Source organism: Gymnogyps californianus, chromosome 4 (assembly GCF_018139145.2).
Source record: "Gymnogyps californianus isolate 813 chromosome 4, ASM1813914v2, whole genome shotgun sequence".
Lineage (NCBI taxonomy): Eukaryota > Metazoa > Chordata > Aves > Accipitriformes > Cathartidae > Gymnogyps > Gymnogyps californianus.
This window is the reverse complement of record NC_059474.1, coordinates 33,056,339-33,079,509: the sequence shown is the minus strand read 5'-3', so window position 1 is coordinate 33,079,509 and position 23,171 is coordinate 33,056,339. Positions and strand designations below refer to the sequence as shown.

Sequence of the window (23,171 nt, the reverse complement as noted above, 5' to 3'; positions counted from 1 at the left end):
TGATAACTTTACTGATTTCTAGATATTTACCATCACCAAAATGAACAGAGTATTGGAGGAAATCATCTGGACCAACCTGTTTACATTTTGATGTATGACTTTAGAGAATTAAATAAGTAGCTCATTGGCAGATATAATACATAGTATCCTGTTAATAATAAACATCTAAAGCTATATGCATTGTCATTAGTTTTACAATACACAATACCTTCCAGGAAAAATGGTTTGATTATAACTTTATGAAGAATTGGACTTCAAAAGTTTCCTACAAGAGTTCAGAAGCGAACTGCTGATGTAATTTGTGGCCCCATAAATTTTAAAGAATTAGAAGCCTTCACTTAAATTATCAAATTGTACAATCTTTACAAATCGTGTATTTTAAGTTTTGCATTGTAATTTTATAGTCCTCATACTGCTGCAGCAACAATTTGCACATCTTCCCATCAGTCTGTAAGTGTGCAAGACTGAAGACTTTAATCCATTTTTCAGGGTTAAATATATATAGTCCATGCACTCAAACAGCTGAACCTGAAATAAATAACTCTCTAATCTTGGTGCACATGCTACCTAAAGGGTCTTTTAAATGATGGCCATATTTTTGTGGACAAAGAAATTCAGAGGAGGAATTATTTCCATTGCGGTCAAGTGTAAGCTGGCTGGCTGCCCATTAGCAAGGGCAGCTGCAAGACACAGACACAGTTGCTCAGCATGTGGAGTTACCTGGGAAAGAAGCAAATCAACAACCAGGAATGCACAGTGGTAAGTTAAATAATACACATTTGGAATGTATCAAAAAATCCAACCAGGAAGATATTAGAAAAGCAGAGGAAAAGGAATCAACAGCAGCCCTTGACCTGAGACAACAGTAAAATAGATCATAGCATAAACTGAACATTGAGAGGTTTGGAGAATTTTTCACCTTATTTCAGAATCAGTTTGCTGAAATTCTCAGCCAACTCAATACAGCTATGAATAATAAAACATTGACAAAGGGAAATTTGAAACAGCCTAGCATATACCTTCTAACAACATAAACTCAAAGGTGCACTTTTGTTTAAGAGGGGATGCATTGAGCATCCATCTGAGAATTTTTTTGTATAATATTAACTCATGGTTCTCCACCCTCCAACCATAGTTTTGGGGACAGGACTGTAATAGATGCATTCCCAAAAATATGCATCAGTGAAGCACAGAAACTTTAAGCTGTCTGTAACATAGCTTACAGGTCAGAATGACTTTTTGCTATTGCTTATGACTGTTGATATGACTACCTTATGACTTCTGGAGGCACCCTATATACAGTAGTTATTTGTACTGATACAAGACTTGACATCTATCCCAAACCTGAAAATAATGGAAATAAGGAAAAATACAGGCAATATGAAATTGGAAGAGAGCCCCCACACCTTTGTGCTCATCTTCTTTATACTCATAAGAATCTGTGCAAACATAACATCCTCTTGTCAACATAAAGACACAAAAACCTACTGTTATTCATTTAAATAAAAATTCAGTACTGGAGCATAGCAATATTTCTAACTGAAGAAGAAATTCATAAAAATCTACACCTGCAAGGGAATTAAAGAGAAAAGTTATTCCTGGCATTACATTGAACGTTTGAAGAATGCTGAGACACACTTATTATAATATTTGTATTCTACAATATGAATTATAATAACACCAGTATTAACTTTTGATTGAGAAATTAATTACAGAAAAATAAACTCATGTAATTAGAAAATATGATGCCACTGACCAAGTGGAGATGAGTTTGACTGTTACTATATCTTCACTTTCTAAAACACCACTCATGGATATCTGGAAATCAGGTACACCCTGCAGCAACTGCAGCTGCTGATGTAGAAGTCTGCCTTATACTAGGACAAGTATGGTATACTTTCATCAATACCAGTATGTAAAGAAGGAGAAAATATGTTGACAATGGACATTTATGCATATGGGACAGCTGCCATTTTAGATATCACTCAAATTCACAATTAAAAGCTCAACCCTTATGGCTTTTTGCTAATCAGAGAGTTCTAATCTTGAAATCTGTTGTATACTCTATACCTATAAATTGTCTTGTCCTGGTTTCAGCTGGGACAGAGTTAATTTTCTTCTTAGTAGCTGGTACAGTGCTGGGTTTTGGATTTAGTGTGAGAATACTGTTGATAACACGCTGATGTTTTAGTTGTTGCTAAGTAGCGCTTATCTTAAGCCAAGGACTTTTCAGTTTCCCATGCTCTGCCAGCAAGCAGGTGTGCAAGAAGCTGGGAGGGAGCAGAGCCGGGGCAGCTGACCTGAACTAGCCAAAGGGGTATTCCACACCATAGGACATCATGCTCAGTATATAAACTGGGGGGAGTTGGCCAGGAGGTGCCAATTGCTGCTCAGGGTCTGGCTGCACATCAGTCAGCAGGTGGTGAGGAATTGCATTGTGCATCATGTGTTTTTCTTGAGTTTTATTTCTCTCTCTTTTTGTTATCTTCCTTTTCATTACTATTATTATTATTATTATATTTTATTTCAATTATTAAGCTGTTCTTATCTCAACCCATGAGTTTTACTTTTTTTTCAGTTCTCCTCCTCATCCCACAGGGGGCAGGGGAGGAGTGAGCGAGCAGCTGCGTGGTGCTTAGTTGCCGGCTGGGGTTAAACCACATGTGTTAAGAGCATCAACCAATGAACCGTCCCAAAAATCATGTGATGAAAACAAAAAACCCATGTTCTTTTATCTTGCATTGAGTGAATTCCACAACATCAAATCATAATTCTAACTCCATAACTGAGAAGTCTTGAATGTCTTGTCAGTATGACTGCCCTGGATCAAAAAAACTCCTCAGTATTTTAGATGCTATTGAGCAACACAAGTTGTAACTAGCCACTTTACACAGCTCAGCCTCCAGAGGAAATGAAACATTTCTCTTAAGTTACTTTTTTTTTTTCTTTTTTTGCTATCAACAAGAGAATATTGATAGTCAGGAAGCCTAGATTCTATTCCTAGCTCTGAGAAATAATAATGGTTAGAAAGGAGGTGGCAAATTAGTTTGGTCACTTTGAAAGGCACAATGAGATAGTGGATAAGATTTGGACAGACAATCAGTTTTCAGTCCTACATCAGCATTTTTATCTTTTCTTAATTTGGAAAATATACTGCTTCCTACTTTCCAAGCATCATTTTAATTTTCTTGTTCACATCTCTGGCATCGGTCCTCTAGACAAGATGGATAGTTGGTAGAAATACAAGTATTTACCTCCTCTTTCGTCCACATGCTTATCAGGAAGATAACCATATTTGACCCATGGCAGATATGTAGTCAAAATCCACTGGGCTTATCTTGGTACATGAATTCTCCATTATGGCAAAACCCCCCTGTAACCTACTTCATTTAATTGAATTGGCTAATCAAGAGACGATATACTATGTAGCTCAAAGAGATTCCAATAAGGGGCTTACACTACATGTAAACCATGTTATAAAAGAAAATAAGCACTATGGTTAGAGTTGGGCAGAAACAGAAAAACAAGCATCCTTGCATCAATACTTTTTCAAGACTGTATGAAAGATTCTGATATTGTCAAAGTTTACATTCTGTACATTATTTTTTCCACTTCAAACAGATAAGCAGGAAAAAAAATTAACATTTGTTAAAACTGAACTCCAACAAAGCCATAACTGAGATGTAAGCAAGATCTGACTTAAAAATTTGATTTAATCATTCTGTAACTTCAGTTTTAAATGCATTAAACTTACATTAAATCCATACAAAAGATGATCTCAGAAGGCAGGTGGGGAAAAGTGTGTACTTATAACATTGTGTTGGCTTGCTGAATGTACGCAGCGAAGAGTTTGAAGTGGGATGTAGGAAAAAAGCTCAGGACCAGATGGCATGCTCTAGTATTTGCTTACAGTAATTCCATATCCAACCAAGAGCAGCAAGGGTAAATGAGAGAAATTCGCTTTAAAAAACTGTTGCCAAAAAGAAGCCTTTCCGAAAAGGGCTGTAACCCTTTTACTGAGCTCTTATTTTCTCTTACCTTTTTTCATTAATGTTTTCTACATTAATTTAACCCAGCTCCTTGTTTCAGTAATGTGAAGCCTACAATCTTCATAAAGAGGGAAGGAAAGAGGACAGAACACTTGTCATCCATCCTCCTCTACTAAAAGAACTGCAGAATATTACTACCAGCAGGTCCTTGGCATCCTGGAAACTAGTTTTAGAGAAGTTCAGAATTTCCTTCAATTTATTAGTTCACATACACTTTTCTTCACAACCCAAGTGGTATACAGAAGTGATGACAAAAATTACTTATTTCTTGGACTGCCATTTTAAGTATTTTGAAGCAATTGTTATTACATTATGTATGTAATATTACACATTCATTCATAAAGCAGCCAACCATCTGGATGTATTCATGTTCCTACATTTCCTTAAAAGGTAATTTTTAACATGGCACAACAGGAATGTCATTGATAAAAGCATCAAAAATTATAAGGGAAAAAAAACCCAAACAACCCAGACCTTCAGGCTTTTCTTTTCAACTATGTTACTGTTAAAGCATCACAGATAGTGCTTCAAAAGACATAAGGGGAAGTTGGTTTTGTTTGACCATGTGCACCCCTGTATACTTGATGGACTTTTATTGTACATTCAATTTGCTCTGCTTTCATGAAATCTCATAACATACAGAATAAAATTTCATAAATCCTTTCAATTATAGATTTAACAGTGCTTTCGCAGATTGAAAAAACCTATCATGAGCACTTACAGCACTTTTTTTTTCAAAATTAAATTAACTAAATTTGACACTTATTGCATGCTACTAAGAAAGGCATTAAAATATCAAAATCATTAACATTAGAGAGCTGGACTGGCCGAAAGGTGGGCTTTTCAAGTAGCCTTTTCTTTCTTTTTTTTTTTTTTTAACTGAAGGCTTCTAAAGCTTCTGAATTTACAAAAGAATTACATTGCACAGAGCACATACCAAAAAACCTGTTACTTTTTCCAAAAAGAATTTAAAAGAATTTGTGCTGCCATACCTCAAAAACAAAAAAAGCAATTTATCTGTTTAACACATCCTTTTCTTGGCTATGAAAAGGAAAAAGCAGGAACAAAGGGAAGTACCAACCTTTCCATTTTATAAAATGGACAAGTAACAAAAGAAGATTGGGCAGAGTTACACAGGAAACCAGTTACACATCTAACAATTGAATTCAAATACCTCAAGTTTCCAGATGACGCTTTAACACTAGGGGCAGTCTTAGCAATGACTCTCAAGTGGAGAAGGTAAGAGAGCAAATTTCCTTTTTCTACAAGGATATTAGAAAGTAGTACCTTGTTTCATTACTTCACTTGAAATTAGTGAAAGGTCACTTCGGTTCCAAGGTCAAACTATTCTCACAATGAAGAAATTAATTGTGATCTAGCTTTTTTTTTTTTTTCAAATACCAGTCAACCTGCCTCTCTCAACAGATGTGCATTTTAACGCCATTAACAATACCTATCAAAGACAATCACAAATATCTACAGCACTTTACATGGATAACAGTAGCAACATGATTTAGTCAATTTAATGGAAAACTTACTATAAGACAAGAAAGGAAAGGTTCCAAAGCAGAGCATTGCTCTGCATGATTTGCCACCACAAAAAAGGCAAATTAATAAAAATCCTACTTCATATAAAGGAAAATTCACAATTTTCTTCTTTGTTAGAAATGACAAATTGTAATACAGCAGGGTTCAGACAACACAACTACCTAATCGCCAAAGTTTGGATGCAAGTTCACACTGTTGATTTTTCCTTCTCTCCTTTCATCACACGCAAAGCAATCCTCTTCCTTTTTTTTTTTTTTTGTAAAACATCTCAGTAAAAAGAGTCCACAAGCAATTAAAACAAAGTTAGAAATACTAGGCAATAAAGAAAGTTTTGAAGGCATCAAAATTAATTGAGTGTAAGCTCCACTTTTAAAAATCAGGCAATTTTTATATCGTACCCATTATCCCTGTGTTAATGTATGTTTCAGAGTAGTATGCCTCCTAACACTTTTTTTGAACTTTTGATCATGACTCATGTTCTTCATTGTGAGAAAAATCTTCATCTATCCTCACTTACATTATTTCACGGTCATTTTATTACTAATAGTTACTCATACATTCTTCGCCATCTCTGACATTTATTCTCCATAGTTTTATTCTATTATGCCATCCTTTTATTGGTCACTTTATTGTTAGAGTTTCCTAGCAATATCTGTTTCTTGGGAGGAGAAAAACACACTCAAAAATATGATAGAACTACTAAATTTAGTATTCTTCCTCTCTGTGACTAGTACCTCAACATTTTCAAACAACAAAACCTTTTACAAAGCTTTCCTTTTTCCTCTGTCAGCCATCCAGATGAAGTTCTTGCATACTTGCAATTACCCATACATTAAGGGACAGAAGTATTACACAGTTCCCTGAGCAGGAGTTCCTTTCATCAGAATACTACTTTCCCTGGTAAGTCATTCATTAGAAGACAAAGGACATAGCATAGTGCTAAATTAATGAATGGATTCTGTGGTTCAACAGGAGGCAGACAATCTCTAGTGACAGATAAAGCCCTTAATCCTTTTAACATAAAATAATTACTTTGTAGTTTCAGATCTATTTCTGAGTAGTTTAAGGAAAGACTATTCATAGATAACAGCAGATAACTTTGATCTAAATTAAAAAAATGCAATTAATAGGACTAAAGCAAAGTCCATTGTTGAATGCTACATCAAGACTGTACAAGTGGTCAGGAAGCTTTAATGCAAAACCTAATGGTTTAAATATGTTAAGAAACAGCCGTTTAAACACCCATACTCAGCATTAATTTCTGCGTTGAATATTAAAAATTCAAGTACTTTATCGTGGATAACTCAATAACTCACTTAGAGGAAACTGGATGTGGAATCAATGTCTACATTAGAAAAGTAAAAATTTGATGTGAGTGTTTACCAAAATAACAGTGCGTTCTCATAAAAACATGGATATATCGTGAAGTCTAAATTTTTACCTTCTGAAATTAACTTCCAGAATTAACCAGAAATCAAATTTCTAAAGGTCTATGCATTTTTCATTCTTAGAAAAAGTGACTATAGATCTACTGACGAAAACCAGCTGCAAGTGTCTCACTAAGCTCATTTTTAAAGCATACTCTTTTAACTCTTTGTAGACTCAAGATTCACTGTAAAGACTTGAGTGACAATGTGTTTCTTCCAGAACATTTTTACTATCAAAACAGTTCATTAAATTCAGGAAAAGTTCCATTTTCCCTTCTTGGGAGAAGTACAGACTTCAAATTACTTTGGAAAACAAAGCTGCTGTATCAGCTAATGAACTTGTAATTTTCTCCCTCACAGCCAAGCAAGCATGAGTTCTGCATGACAGCACAATGCATTCATTGCTCAAAAAACTGATGTTGCTATAACTGAACAGCTTCAGCTAGATTTTTGAATCACTTAAGATACATGCCAATAGACTAATAACACTAACACAACAGTAATTCTATCACTTGAACACGGTGGGACAAGAAAAATGCAATTAAAGATGAAAGTTCTACTTTCTATGAAACGACGTCATCTGAATATGCAATATATACTTGGACTTACAATCTCTCCAACATAGCTCATTTGAGGCTCTTGTAAAATGAAAATACCTAAGGCATCAGCATATTTGTCCTAAATTTATGAAGAGGCTGAGGATGGAAATATCATTCAGTTCTTACATAGGTGGAACTGTCTCCATCAGTACTGCTCCTGATGGCACTACAGGTTACTAAACCTCCAATAACAATATCTCAGCTAAAAGCTTAGAGTGGGATGACTTCAGGCCTCAGTGTTTTCTGGTGTAGCCCACTAATGTGTTTTCTACAGTATAAAATATTTTGCACTAAAATAAACTTATCAGCTTTAGTGCCTCTCCCCCCACCTAGCATTCCATTAAACCCAAGTCAAATATGGTGATATTTGGCCACCTATAAACTAAATCAAACACCACTATAATCTTGTGCTACATTATCTTTTGCTTGGTATCTGTAGATATAACAGGGTACTTACTTAGTTTAACTAAGCCACACAGAAGCAGTTAATTGAGGAATTTGGATCTACAGCAAACAGGAACTGAGACCACAGCTAGCAATTCCAGATTTGAACAAGCTTCTCCCATCTGCCACCAGGTAGTTACAACTCAGATTTTGTGTAATCTCCCCCTCCTCCACATTCTTATAATATACAAACAGCCTAGAACAGCAAAGGAAAAATGCTGATTTGTGCACCCTTATGTTCCCAGCAAGGTCCCCATTATTTCAAAATATTCAAGGGCTGGCACTCTGAGCAATGGGCGTAGTGCACTCTACAATTACTTCCTTTAGCCACCTCCAATGACAAAGGCAGTTAGAACTGAGAAGGTGATAGCAGCTTAAATGGAGAAAGTAAGAGTACAGATGTTATCCTGAAGAACTCTCACTACTTAAAAGTAACCTTAATTTCTTTCACTGCCCTCCATGTGTTCCCCAACTTAGAGGTTTGGCAGGCAGCAGTCATGTCCAGATGGTGAACAAGTCAACCTACTTGAACAGACTGTATAACAATGTTTTACACTAAACAGTTATTGGATTAAATGTATAAATAGCTGTGGGAACTCGGGACTTCCCTCTTTCGAATGATCATCATTCAGCTAGAAAATTATCTTCCCTCTTGTTGCTCCTCTGTGGCCCAGTGAATCCTGCAACCTTCTCTGAAGCTCGGTGCCTGTGCAAGAGGACAGTTCGCCTACATCGGTATCAGCGAGTAGTGCAATGCAAATGAACGGGTCTGCAGAACAAAATAGCTGGTGCTGAAACCTTAACACCCACACTCTGCAGGATTTTGCTTCAAACTAATTCTAAACTGGTTCCAAGGACTGAGTGTGGATTAGCAATTGGAGTGCATTACCTGCATTTCTGGAGTGCACGCTTCAGTTTAATATCAGTAATAGAATCCAGTTCACACACTCGGAGACCATTTCAGAGTGCAAACAATGCATTGCAGGGGGAAAACTACTGATATACTTCAGAGCAGAAGTGTGCTTTTTGAATTAAAACAATAATGCAGACCACCTTAAGAGGATCCAAGCACCCAGAGGAGCAGACAGATAAGTGTTTAGCATCCTTTATGTGAAGCAGGATCATTTCCCAGAAATCAAATGAATATCAACTGCTCCCACTATTTCAGTTTCCCAGACACACTCTAACCACAACGCTGCTGTATAAAAGGTTGAGATGTCACATTTCATTGACAAATTAAATCCTACTGTGAGTGTTACAAGTTCATAGCACACAATGACTTAAGAAAGCCCAGTTTCTGTCCACAGAATGGGCTAAAACACAAGATGCCAAATCAGATGAGGATTGTCCTTCCGTATGTACAAAAGCAGAACTTCAGGTGCCTGTTACTTTTAAAGAAATTGAATAATGTTAGCAGCCTCCAGAACCAATACGCGGTTACATGAGAGCATTTTAGATGAAAATTTTACTCTGAAAGCTACATTCTCCATGAGGTCTGGTTCAGGCACTTCGATCATTTACACGATCTAGGTTTAGAGTTACAGTAAGACAAAAAACTCACAGCTGTCAACACCAAGGTAAATGCTATTTCATATAGGGCAAACCAGTGTGTGTGTGTGCATATATATATATAAAAATCTATCTGTATTGACTGATTTATCCAGCTTAGAGGAAACAAATAGAAAAATGAGAAAGCCTACCATGCATTTTAAGTGGAAAATGATTAGGAATGCCCCAAATCAAAAAAAGCATAAAGGAAATGAAAAACAATGATAATATCTGGAGCCTGTCCAGCAGATATTAATAATGTTTTATCTTAGTTTCTAAACAAATTGCCCACTAAAGAAGTTAGTGCACTGCTATCAGTAAACAGAGATTTGAAGAAAACTTATAGACAAGAGCTTCTATCCACACCTAGCTTAGAAGAGACAGTGTGTCACAACAGAAGGAAAATATTTACACAGTAACTTCAGTATCAATGCACCATTCCTGTCAATTTCTGAACAATTTCTGCCTCACTCACTCAAAGCACCGTAACATTGTCAATAACTGAATCCATCTGCTGTGGACAAGTAAGAGGCATAACAGTCCTACCTTTTGAATTTGGATTAAGCTTCCTAGGACTGACGTCCTCCTTGAAATTCCAATGAAACTCCTGCCACTCACTTTCCACTTCTGTTGGAAGCTTTGGTAGAAATCAGGCATAGAACTGAAAGATGAAAAAGCTTCCAACGAAATGCATTAAAGCTGAGCCATCATATGGTTACCAAGAGTACAAACCATGACTAAAATATTTAGAAGTGTGATGCAAAAATAATATAGAATTCGGACAACTTAGCATTACCAGTTTTTATCCTCTAAAAGATTTAAGGACCCTCACTTCTGAATACATTTGATCACTGAACTTGGCGTCTCTCAAATCTTAACAGTTAAACCTGTTAAACATTTTTACTATTTTTTTTAAGGCAAGGTCATGTCGTGTTTCCTTAAAGAAAAAGAATACCGTTAGAATGATTTCCTGAATGAAATTACCAAGTATTGCCATCTGGATTTTGTGATAAAAATTACTGCTTAACTGTAATAAAAGGACACATCTAAACAGCATGGCCAAAATACTCCTGCTGGATCAAAACAGTATTTGTTTGGATGATCAAAACTTGTATTTTTAGAAATGTGTGTATCTTATCATGTGCTTTTTAATATATTTACATGCAATTTGTGTGGCATCATATTTCACAGGCATTTTGCCTCCAATTCAGATCAACCGCTCACAGAAAAGAAAAAATTGATCAGATTCAACACTCCTACCTGATCAGGCCACTCATTGAGCAAGTCACATTTCAGCATGAGATAAGTTAGAAGAATCTAGGATTTGCTGAGGGAACAGGCCGGAGGAATCTGGCTACTAATGAATTTTTATGTGCCATTAACAGCAATTCCATTTAAGGCATATGGCTGGTAGCTAACAAGAAGAAATCTTATCAACTTCAGTCATCCATCACCATAAAGACTGATTCACTTCAAACTGATTTTTGCAATACTCAACTACTAGATTCATAGATAGCCTGAAAGCCTTCTTACAGTGTAATGGCAAGATAAGTGGTTAATGAAAATCTAAAGCATTTTTTGGAAATGAGGTCAGAAGGGTACAAGCATAAGAGCAAATAAAAGGTTTCACTTCATACTTTTACAGTCAAGCATTGCATTTAGTGTCATATTAACCTATTTATATACCCCATTAATTCTGCTAGTCTACTTATTGTAGTTTAAAAAAAATCTTCTAGGACTATTTCAAAAAAGTAAGGCAAGGTAGCATCTCAAAGAGATTGTTGTACACAATAAAGCTAGAATAAACATAAGTCCCTGGCAATTTACGCCCTGTTCATTTCAAGACAGCTTTTAATAGTTTTTATTTTCCCTTATGTACTTTTTCTATCCTCCAGCCCAATAATAACAATTAAAAAAACTTTATCAAAGAAGTTAACTTCGGTAAGTTGCCTTTGTTTTACAAAACACACTGTTAGGGAAACATGTGATGGGATTTCCATTTAAATCACCAGGATGTGTAATGTTACATGAGACATGAGGTTTGCATGTTTAGCTAACTTGTTTTTCACTGGCTAGATCCGTGGATAGAAGGTAATGAAGTTCATTAACCACAGGCATCTGCAACTTGTAGTAATTCTATTTCATATCCAACTACCAAGTTGCATAGCCTACACGTAAAAAAATACTCAGACACAGCAGTAAAGGAGGAGGAAGAATTCTCAATGCTCTCCAGGCCTCTGAACATGCCCTATACTTAAACATGCCAGACTTTGCAGTGAGATCAAGTTGTGGCCCCACTAAACAGATTGATAAAGTAGGTAGCAAGCATATCAATTCCCCTAGGCATCTGATCTTAAGTACAATCTGAAAATACCTAATTGATACCCAAAAACATCTCAGTAAAAGGCATCACTGAGGATTTACTTTAAAAGCATGCTTGAAAACAAAACCCATTTATTGCTGTGTGCATTTGTGCACTCTTCTAAATTTTAGAGTGTTTGACCAAGTAAGGAGAAGTGAATTCAATATGATCTTCATCAACATGGAAGTATTCAGGTCCCACGTCTCAGGAGAAATCCCTCAAACCATATCCTGTAAACCACAATCAATAGGCATGCTTGCACCACCTTACATGATCTGAACAGAAACCAGAGTATATACCACCTCAGTCATAAATACATTACCATGTAGAGAAAGAAAAAAAAGAAAGCAATATTCTAATCGAGTGATTACATTCTTATTTTGCTTTTTTATTGTTATCATTTTTAAGGACCAGGTACATAGTCCTTGTTGAAGAATTAGTATACAGTCATCACCACTATCTCCTCCTCCTGTAGCTGAAGTCTGCGCAATACTTTACCAGGACATCTTCTACTTTAGGAAATTATACCAAATTCTGGACAGCACAGAGCGGACAGCACAACCTTACAGTTCTGACTTTAGCATCCAAACTCTAGAGAAGGACAAGATTTCAGAAACATCCTTTTGCATTTCTTATTCCCTAGTTCAGGATCACCAACTATGCAGAGTGCTGGTACTGCAACCTATGATGAGGTGCCCTACTCCTTCCGTTACTAAGTTGCTCTATGATTGCCTCACCTAATTGTAGCTTGAATTCCTCTTTGGACAAACACCTAAACATATGCTGGTATAGCTAATTTATTCCTTCACCGTCTGTAGCTCTAGCCCGGCAACTTCTAGGGTATCCAGAAAAGTATTACGTCTGTCAGTCAAAACAGATTTCTACTTGTATTCAAATACCTTCTTTATACTGTTAGATAACCTTGAAAAAACAGAGTAGAGAAATGAACTGTATTTCAAAGCATCCTGTCTGCTCAGTTTTATCATCCTCCACATTAATCTCCCTTGCAGAATCTGAGTCTCTAGTTATGTCTTTTACAGAAACATGAAGATTCACATTAAAATAATAGGATTAAAAATAAAAATAATTTTAAGTTTCGTATTTTTAGTATCAGTACCCCACTGAATTTAGCAATTACGGATTAAATGCAATTTAGATTTCATTTTAGTTTACTCCAAAAGTAGAGGAGTGTCACATGGAGTTGATGATAACTAACAGAAGGAAAAAGAACAAAATGTTTTAAGTAATAATTTGAACCACTGAAGTAAACAAAGATAAAGCAGCTACAATTACCAAGAAAAGTTTAAGCAGCACCAACCAAAACAATACCTCCCATACTTTACTGTTAAAATAACCATATTCTTCAGCATAGTGCAGAAAAAACACTGCAATATAAATATAACGATTCATCACCCTAACCAAAGAGACTCTTGGAGGACAGCGCAGTTTTGAGTTAAAGGCTTAACTTTATATTCAGAATGCACCTCTGCCACTGACAAGATCTAAGAAACAAAATACGTGAAAAAGCTTGAATGTGTAGTCAGCAGGACCTGATAATATGCAGTATTAAGGGAATTAGCTAATTAATTAGCTGAACAACTGTCAGTTATTTTCATGAGTCATGAAAAACAGGTTAAGTATCAAAGGACTTCATAAAACAATCAAGTTTACAAAAATGTTTAGTAGAAGTTATAAAATAAAACCCAGGAATGAACCTTATACTTTAAGTAGGATTTCTTACTATATTACCTACACTTTTGCTCTACAAGCTCAAAAATCTCCCTTAAAGAGACATTTACATGGCTCAGACATGAACACATACACATCAAAATCTAGAAAAGTTAAACAGAAATGTAAATATGCAAGATTCAGTACTAGACCCTGTCATAGTTGGCCTATCTAAGGCAACTGGATAAGGAAAGTAACTGAACATACTAATTTTGTAATAGTAGAGCAGACAGTAATATTAATATGAAATTATTAAAAAGCCAAACTAAAAGCAGAACAGAAAATAGTTTTTATCCTTCAAGCAGCAGATGCTATAGCCTATAATCTTGAGCAACTCTGTGAGCTCAAAATGTCATTCCACAAAGGGACTGCACAACTGTAATTACCACTTATGTTATGAACTTGATATACAAATGTTTTATGCCACACAGCCAAACTCTGCTAAGCTTAACAACTAGTACATCTGAAATTCAAAAATAAGTTGCTTTAGATTCAGAAGAAAAGAACAAGAAAAAGTAATGTAATGGGATAATTAAGCTAAGGACTGCGAGTGCTTAAGAGGAAGATGAAGAACTTGGGGTATTCCAAAATGGTATTACCAGATACAATCATCAGAAGAAAATAAAATCCTAACAGTAAATCCTATTAGGTGGGAGAACGGTCTCCCCAGAGAAATGATAAAAGTCCTGCCACCACTTTAGCAATCATGAACAAGAGTATTGTCATAAAGAAGCCTGTACTGGCAAGGGTGCAAATCTTTTCCATCTCAAATTTCTGGAATTATTTTCTGCCACCAAAATATTGCCAATTTTTTTTAATTCCATCGTAAGAGAAGCAATCCATTCAATGCAAGTACCAATTTGCTTATCTTTCTTAGAATGTGAAGGACTTGTGATAATAGCATATAAAAATATGAGTTTCTCTATCTGATATGCAGCTTTGAGGATCACTATAAAATATCTGTCAATTTATTTCATGGCAATCCCTCATTATTGAAAGTTCTAACAAAAAAAAGAATGGTTATTACATTTGCTATACGCACCAAACATTAAAGAAGATATGGTTATATATATATATATAATATCTCATAGCATTAGATGAAAAGATAACAATACTTTTTTATTATGCCTGCTTTCAGATTTATTAGAGCAAGAGGAAGATGCCTAAAAGAAATAGCAGGTAAAGTTCCTTTTTTAGTTCTGATCGTTATCTTAGCCAATAAAATGTGACCTTCAAAACACTTTTAAAAATGAAGAGAATAAATCTGAAGATCCAAAACAATAACAAAAAAACCCAATGCTTTCCCACTCTAATTGTACTGACTGATTTTTCCAGAGCACTTAGAACTCAAGCAGATACAATCTGTATTTTCCATGTGGTTGCACAGGATGTGCTGTATAAACGGTTATAGAACAGAACAGGGGAAAAGATCAATTATGCCACTGATCTGTCTTATGACAGCAAGGATGCCAAATGGAGACATCTGGGACAGAAAAGTTTCAGTAATCCAATTACAGAATGCTATCAGGCTGCTGTAAGCATCCTTTATTTCACTTACTGTATGCAATCACTGAAGACATCAAGGTTTTCTATATAGACTTGTTAAAATAAGAACTTCTAGTTAATTTTGTCAAGCTTCTCCAAAACTTTAGTTAATTAGGAATAGAAGAGGAAGGGATATAGAGGTTTTTGCGGCTTGTAAAAATCAGCAGAAAATAAAGAATTCTTGCAAACACTTCTTCCCCATTCTTTTTAGGACAGAGTAGAGAAAAACATTTAGAATTGCATTTAAAGAATTCTACATTTTCAGGCATGACTTATCGCTGTCATTTCACTTCAAACCCAGGACAGTTATTTTAAAGCTTTAAGCTTTGATTGAAAAAAACTCTTCTCTCTCTACTGCAACAATAGATTAAATGGCAAATTACACAAAGGGATATAAACCCTCCACTTAAAATACATCTTTAAAATGGCTTGAAGCCGAATATATAGTCAGGACTGAGTTTCCCTTCACAGATTCAACCTTTGCCACATCTCAATTTTTAATAAAGTTTTTAAAGAGGAGGCTATACTTGATATAACTGCCAAACATTTTCCTGCACGCTATTTAAAAAAGCAAAAGCATGCAGAGCTCCACAGTCTGGAGACCAAAACCAAAATTTTAATGATTAGAAGACCAAAAAGGCTTTATATTCAAGTTTAATGTTAAGCAGAATTTCAAGAGATAAAGAGAAGAAAATTAAGTTTTAATTATCACTATTTTGTTGAAATAGTATCAGAGATCCTAAGAGATGAAGAATGGCTCTTACTCTACACGTGCCATTGAATCTATGCTGAACACTCCTCATTCATCATACATCTTTTTTCTTCTTTTCTTTTTCTCCACTCACTCTACCACGTTTCTCTTAATTTTCTTTAAATTAAATACGTGGGCAGAACATTGATCAGAAGGAAAGAATGCTACAGATCATCAAAAACAGCATCAGGAGACAGAGGAAGAAACTAAGTAGTGCCCTTTCCATTTTGGAGCAACAGAGACCAATGGCAGCATGCTTTGCAGCACATTTTGTGGGCCCTAGCTCTGAAAGGGTGAGAATTGCTACATTTATGGTGAAACACCACCACAAATTAGACTAGGAAAGGAATTTTAAAGCAGAAGGTATCATTCTGGCTGCAAGGGAAGGAACATGGTAATAATCATTAATAACCTTGAATAAACAAGATGGGCTTAATATGTAAACCCAAAGGAAAACAAGAACACATGGTGCAGAAACAAGAGGATCCTGCCAATCTATCCCAGTTAATTTCACGTAAAACAGAGGAAAGTATGTTCAGGACTGAAGATTCTCTCAGGAAAATTATCACATTTAATACTCAAAACCTTAAAGAAAATACAGTTTCTTCTATTTAGAAGAAAAAAAAAAAACAACCCTGGAAAAACTGTCAAATGCTACCTTTAGTCCCTGTCTAAATGGAGAAGACTATGCATCAAAGAATAATTTGTTCTTTATGGTCATGATGAGGGCAAGAAAGAACAGGCTTAAAAATGTGGGGATTGAACACACAGAAATCTAGGTTAGATCTTTGGGGAAAAAATCCTTTTAACAATAAGACACAGTAATAGGTTACCTAAGGAAGTTGTAGAGTCACCACCACTAAAGGATTCTAAGGGCACATCAGATAGCCGTTTGTCAGGATGAATAAAAGCATGGCTGAGCTTTGGGTTAAAGGATCAATTAGACTGTCCTTCCATCCCTACCTTCTACAGTTTCTCACAATTGCCATAATTTCTACACCCAGTTGGGGAAAGGGTGAGAGACACAGGGAGGAAAAGGTAAGGAATAGTGATAGAGATACCAGTCTTGAAATACTTCAAAAATATTCAGGGCAAGCTAAGACATAACAGAAGCTTACCTTACGGAAGAGTAAGATTACTACAACTTTGTTATACGTCATCAGCATCTTTTCGAGTAGATTTAAGCTCAACAAGATACTTCCAACTGAACGAAGCTGATACGTTGGTCTACACAGATGGCTTCCCTGTGTCAGATTTAGCAGTGATGACAAACTTAGGCAGAGAAAAATAGCTACTTCAATTGCACATCAGTGGTTTAACTAAGCTTCTGAATCATCCACCTTGTCCTGGTTTCAGCTAGGACAGAGTTAATTTTCTTCCTAGTAGCTGGTATAGTGCTGTGTTTTGGATTTAGTAGGAAAAGAATGTTGATAACACACTGATGTTTTTAGTTGTTGCTAAGTAGTGTTTAGCTAAGTCAAGGATTTTTCAGCTTCTCATGCCCAGCCAGCAAGAAGGCTGGAGGGGCACAAGAAGCTGGGAGGGGACACAGCCAGGACAGCTGACCCAAACTGGCCAAAGGGATATTCCATACCATATGACATCATGCCCAGTATATAAACTGGGGGAGTTGGCTGGGAGGGGCGGATGGCGGCTCGGGAACTAACTGGGCATCGGTCAACGAGTGGTGAGCAATTGCATTGTGCACCACTTGCTTTGTATAGTTTAATTCTTTTAGTATTACTATTGTCATATTATTATTATCATTGTTTTTCATTCCTTTCTGTCCTATTAAACTGTCTTTATCTCAACCCACGAGGTTTTTTTTCCTGATTCTCTCCCCCATCCCACTGGGTGGGGAGGGAGGGAGCGAGCGGCTGCTTGGTGCTTAGTTGCCGGTTGGGGTTAAACCCAAAAAGCTCAAAAATAAACTTTACCCTTGTCGTGGTTTATGAGAAATGCTTTTTATATTGCAAAACCAACGTTCTCCTTCTACATGTTTCAGTCAAAAAAAATCTTTTTTATCTATATAAATATAAATTGCCCATGCGAAGCGATTTATAATAAAAACCCAAGTGGTATATTGCAAAGTGTAATATTCCCATTCTGATTCCTTTCAATTTTTAATAGCTTTACCTACTTAGAATTTGTATAAGATATATAGAAAGCATCAAAAGGATTGGGAATATGCCTTACAGAAAATGCATGTATGTTAATAATAAATATATTATCTCAGACGCTTTGGAAATGGCCAATTATTATTTTCTCCCATTATGAATATAGTTTCCAAGAGAACTGTCCTTCTCCAGTTACTTGCTGCTATTTCCATAACCAGGAACTTTTTTTTTACTTCACTTTATTTAAAGGTACTGCTCAGCACCAGAATTAAAATCATAAAAGCAGTCTTTTCAAATCTAGTTAGCTCTTAAGTGTGAGGCATGGGAGAAAGTTATGGTGTTGCTCTTCAACTAATTTCCAAATTATTACATTTTATCTGTGGTCATTTTAAGACAGTCCAATGTTTTCTAGTTACCTCCTCAGTGGTGAAGACTGTCATGAGTGTCCACAATACAGAAAAGTGAACAGCAGAATTAAAGAGAAGCAATAGGAATGTTTGTATGTTTATATATTCATGCGGCCATTCTAGAAATAGCTTCCATGACACCAGATGACTAATTATCAGCTAATTCAAACCCATTCTCTAACAGTTCTTTGAATTTTTAGAAATTTAATCAAATTTAAGATGGACCTCAGCACTTTTCAGTAATTTGCCACAGGAGAAAGTTTCTTTAGTTATCATTAAGAATATTTTACTGTATAGGACAATGTATTTTAGTAATTTAAGAACTTACATATTTTCCACTCTAAATACAGCTATAACATAGTATTTCACAATCAACACAGAAAGTTACACCAATGTTCTCTAGTTTCCCTATTCATCTTTCTCTGCTAGTAATAAGTCCTTCAAAAACATCTAATACCTTAACTTGGTCCTCTCCTTTCTGCAAGTCATTATTTCCATCTTCCAGGCTCATACAACTGATCCAGACACCTTTAATCATTCAGACTTCATGCATACTTTTCTATATAGTCAACGCTTTAAAATAAAAAAAATTTTAAAAAAATTAAAAAAAATCATTGTCTTCACCAAGGATTTCCTTGCTTAAGTTCCAATTCCAATATCTCAAGTTCTTCTTATTTTCAAGTACTTCTCAAGTACTGAAGGTTTTCAAAAAAGTTGACTGGGAAAGAAGTTTCCTTTCTCTAGTCCTGAAGCTCTCTTTCTAGACAACCACTCCAAGAAAGACACACACAAAGCAAGCAGGAAAGACGAAACTGAGATATGACTTCTTTTTATCTCATGAGATATATATTTCAACCCTACTACATTAACTTCCCTCTTGCAGAGTTCACTTTGAATCAATTCACTGTTGAATCACAACACTGTATGTTCAACCATTTTTCCAACTTCCATAAAAGCTATGGCAATCTTATCAGTCTTTGTACAGAACAACTTAGGTTCACTTTACACATTTAACCTCCATCATCTTTGCCTTTTACCACCATGCTTCTGGACAGTATTGTGAACAGGAACCTCCCATAGCACAAGATCCTGTGCTCTTCCAATTCATATAATTTTCCTCAGAACAGTTTTAAAATGTTATTTCCAAACTGCTTACTGTAAGAAATTTCAAGCTTCATCTTTCACATACAGATGTTTTCCCCCCTATATATATTAGGCAAACTACTACAGCTTTCAACATGAGGTTAGTACGGCAAGAAAAGGAGCCAGACTTTAGCTGTAACATATACAACACAAACACATACCAAGCAATATTCATAATACACGTACAACCTATAAAACCCTGAAAACCACTAAGTTACACTTTCCTTTAAGCTTGCATTTAAAGTGAAGCAAGCACTTACAATGTTGCACTAGTTTCTGCAAAGATGCAGTTGTAGATACAGTATGTCTACGTAAAGCCAGTGTTTCATCTGTATGAACAGTATTTAGTTCATTGCATTAACAGAAAAATATTAAACAGGAATGAAAAATGGAGGTAAAAAGGTGCAGAAGACTGAGAAGTGTTAGTTAATCAATTAAATCAGTTAAAAAGGAAAAAATTGAATAACAAGCTTTACAGAGGAGAAATACTAGCTTGAACTGTAGTACCAAATGGCTAGGCAAAAAATCCTGTTATGTACCACCTCTGCAGTATGGCTGGGAAACTTTATAGAAAGTAATTGTAGATGTCCATTTTAATTTGCCATTATTTACTTGCTAGGAAAGTATTCAATTTAAAAAGAAATAAAGATTATTTCAGCTATCTTGGTGGCACAGCTGGCACTCCGCATGAAAGTGTCAACAAAAGTTGCGATGCCAGCACATCACAGCAAGAGAGAATCAAGAGTGTCAAACATTAAACACATTTTATTAAAAAAACCTAGTAAGGTAAAGTTTTGAAAAGAAGCTAATTATAGCAGCAGAAAAGCACCACATTACTTCCAGAAAGAGGGGAAAAAAGAGAATACCTAGAGTGAAGATGTTTATTTTTTACATTGATACCCAAGGGATTTATCTCAATGATCAGATTATTACTTAACTTGGTAAAACCACAAAGTCAGACCACTATTTAGATACTTAAATAAGGATTTTATATACTAACTTTGGCCTTTTAGAATCATAGAATATCCTGAGTTGGAAGGGACCCACGACGATCATCAAGTCCAAGTCCTGACTCCAAACAGGACAATCTAAAAGTTAAATCATATACCTAAGAGCGTTGCCAAAACGCTTCTTGAACACCGACGGGCTTGGGGCCATGACCACTTCCCTGGGGAGCTTGTTCCCGTGGTTGACCACCCTCTCAGTGAAGAACTTTTTCCTAATATCCAATCCGAACTTCCCCTGAGGCAGCTTTAAGCCATTCCCTCGAGTCCTGTCACTGGACACCATAGGGGAGACATCAGCACCTCCCCCTCATTTTACTTCTTTGGCCTATAAGCCCTAGTAACCTACATAGTTCTTTGAAGAAAAAGAAAACAAACAAATTTTCAACCATCCTTCTCTTTGTCTGAGCAGATAGTTCAAAGAGAGGCTCTGTTAGCAAAATTGTTCTTTCCCTCTCCTACTCCACCACAAAGCACAAGTCCTCTGGCAACACTTCACAACAGAAAACAGATGTTAAAAAAATAACTTTTTACCAAACTGTAGAATTTTATTTTTGTTATCTCATCCCCTAAATGAAGTTATAGAGAAACTGTAAAGAGACTCTACCAGTTGGCCTAGCACTGGGCCTGAAATCAAGGGCAAGCTAAGGAGAGAAGTGTAGTAAGCTCTAGTAGCACTGAAAACTGAAAAAAACAAATATTAACACTACACATTTTTGCACATTTCCCTATTTAAATACAAAAGTTGCTGAAGATAGACTGTTGCTACTGAAACAGAACTAAAACTGCGCCTTCCTCCATGCCTCTCTTACCCAGAAGACACCTTGAAGAGACTATCAGCACCTACACCAGCACACGCACACACCAGCTGCCATGGCTGCAGTGTTATGTATTAACTCTGGGCATTTCTGTTAGTTGGCATCACGAACACGGGGTTTAATTCATTCTCCTGATGGCTCGCCGTAGGTCAGCACTCCTCGCCCTCGGCTGGATGCTGAGGCACCCGAGGCCCACCGCGGAGCGCAGCCGAGCACAGGACCGCGGCCCTTGCCTTTATTTGCTCAAAACCAGGGAGTTAAAGGCCCACGACAACGGATGGCACCTGCCTGGGCTGGGACATCACGCTGCGGACCGCGAACCCGGCGCTGCGCCCTGCCGCCGCGGGCACCGCGGCCCCGGCTCCCGGCTGCCCTGGAGACACCGCCAGCAGCCGGCCATCTTCCGCGGGGCGGGGCCAGCGGCTGCCCGGCGCCCTCCGCCCCGCAGGCGCCCCCCTCAGGGCTGGGGAAGGAGAGGAGCCGGCGGGGCAGGAGGCGGGCGGCCCTCGCCGGCGGCGGGAGGAGCGCGGGGCAGGCAGGGCGAAGAGCGCCGGGCGGAGGGGGACGCCGCCGGCGCCCGCGGGCGCTGACGAGGGGGAGGCAACGCGGCAGGGCAGCGCCAGCCCCTCAGCCGGGCACGATGGCGAAAGAAGCGAACGTTTCTACCTCCTTCTTTTTCTGTCCTCCCCCGAGCTGGCCGCAGAGGAGGAGGAGCAGCAGCAGCAGGAGGAGGAGGCAGCTCCCGGCCGGCAGGTGCAGCAGCCGCCGCGGTGCCCCGGTACCCAGCGCCATGTTCCCCCCGCCGCCCGGCCGCTTAGCCTCCGCCGGCGAGCACCTGCGGCACCGCTGCCCACCTCCTCCCCGCTGATTGGGCTCGGGCTCCGGCCAATCGCATCGCCCCGGGGCGCGGCGGCTCTTGGGAAATGTAGTTCTTCTGCCGCTCGCCTCGCCGCGTGCCGGCTGAGGCGCTTCGACGCCATTTCGGCGGCGGTGCCGGAAGCGCGGCGGCGGGCCTTGTGCCGGGGCCGTGGCGGAGCTGGGCTTTGGTGCTGGGCGGCTGGCGCATGCTCAGCCCTTCACGCAGATGATCCTTGATGGCGACCTGCTGTCAGCTTTATCAGGGGCAGTACATCGTACCAAGGCTGTGGCCCCAGAAGTAGTGGTGGTGGTGGTCCCCAGTGGGCTGGGGGGTTATTTCTGCCCACCTGGGGTTGGGGTCAGCAGCTTTACCTGCTGCTCCAAATTCCCTGCCACAGCTACCTGAAGCACAAAGTGCAATTGTGAATCAAGACTGCAAAAAAAAAGAAAACTAAAGACCCTTCTTTTCTACGCATTTGCATGCATACACTTTTCAGATTTCACTATACACACAGAAAGCCACCTTTGCAGAAATAATGTAATACACTGATACAATTAATTTGAATTTAATTCCCAGAGTGTTAGCCATGCAGCTTTAATTTGATACTCTCGTTCATGGTAGAGTCTTCAAACCAGTGATTGCATATTTTTTTCCATGAAAGTACTGCAGTGCACAGGCTAGGCAATGTTAAATTAATGAGCGTGTACTTAATTTTTTTCTTTTTGTCCTAGAATTCCAAGTACTCACCTTATGCTGCATTAGTTATTTACACACATCTGTGCTGAAGACTCAGAAGACAGAACTATTCATTTCTTCAGAGAT

General features: G+C 37.7%; 1 protein-coding gene across 1 annotated transcript in view; it reads right to left on the bottom strand.

Annotated features, from left to right (window-relative positions):
- TUSC3 (tumor suppressor candidate 3) overlaps positions 1 to 22,282 on the bottom strand; it is a 148,285-nt gene extending 126,003 nt beyond the window's left edge. The window contains exon 1 of the mRNA XM_050895753.1: positions 22,157 to 22,282. Within this exon, the coding sequence (XP_050751710.1) occupies positions 22,157 to 22,282 (126 nt within the window). The remainder of the gene's footprint in view (positions 1 to 22,156) is intronic.
- Positions 22,283 to 23,171: the final 889 nt, after the last annotated feature.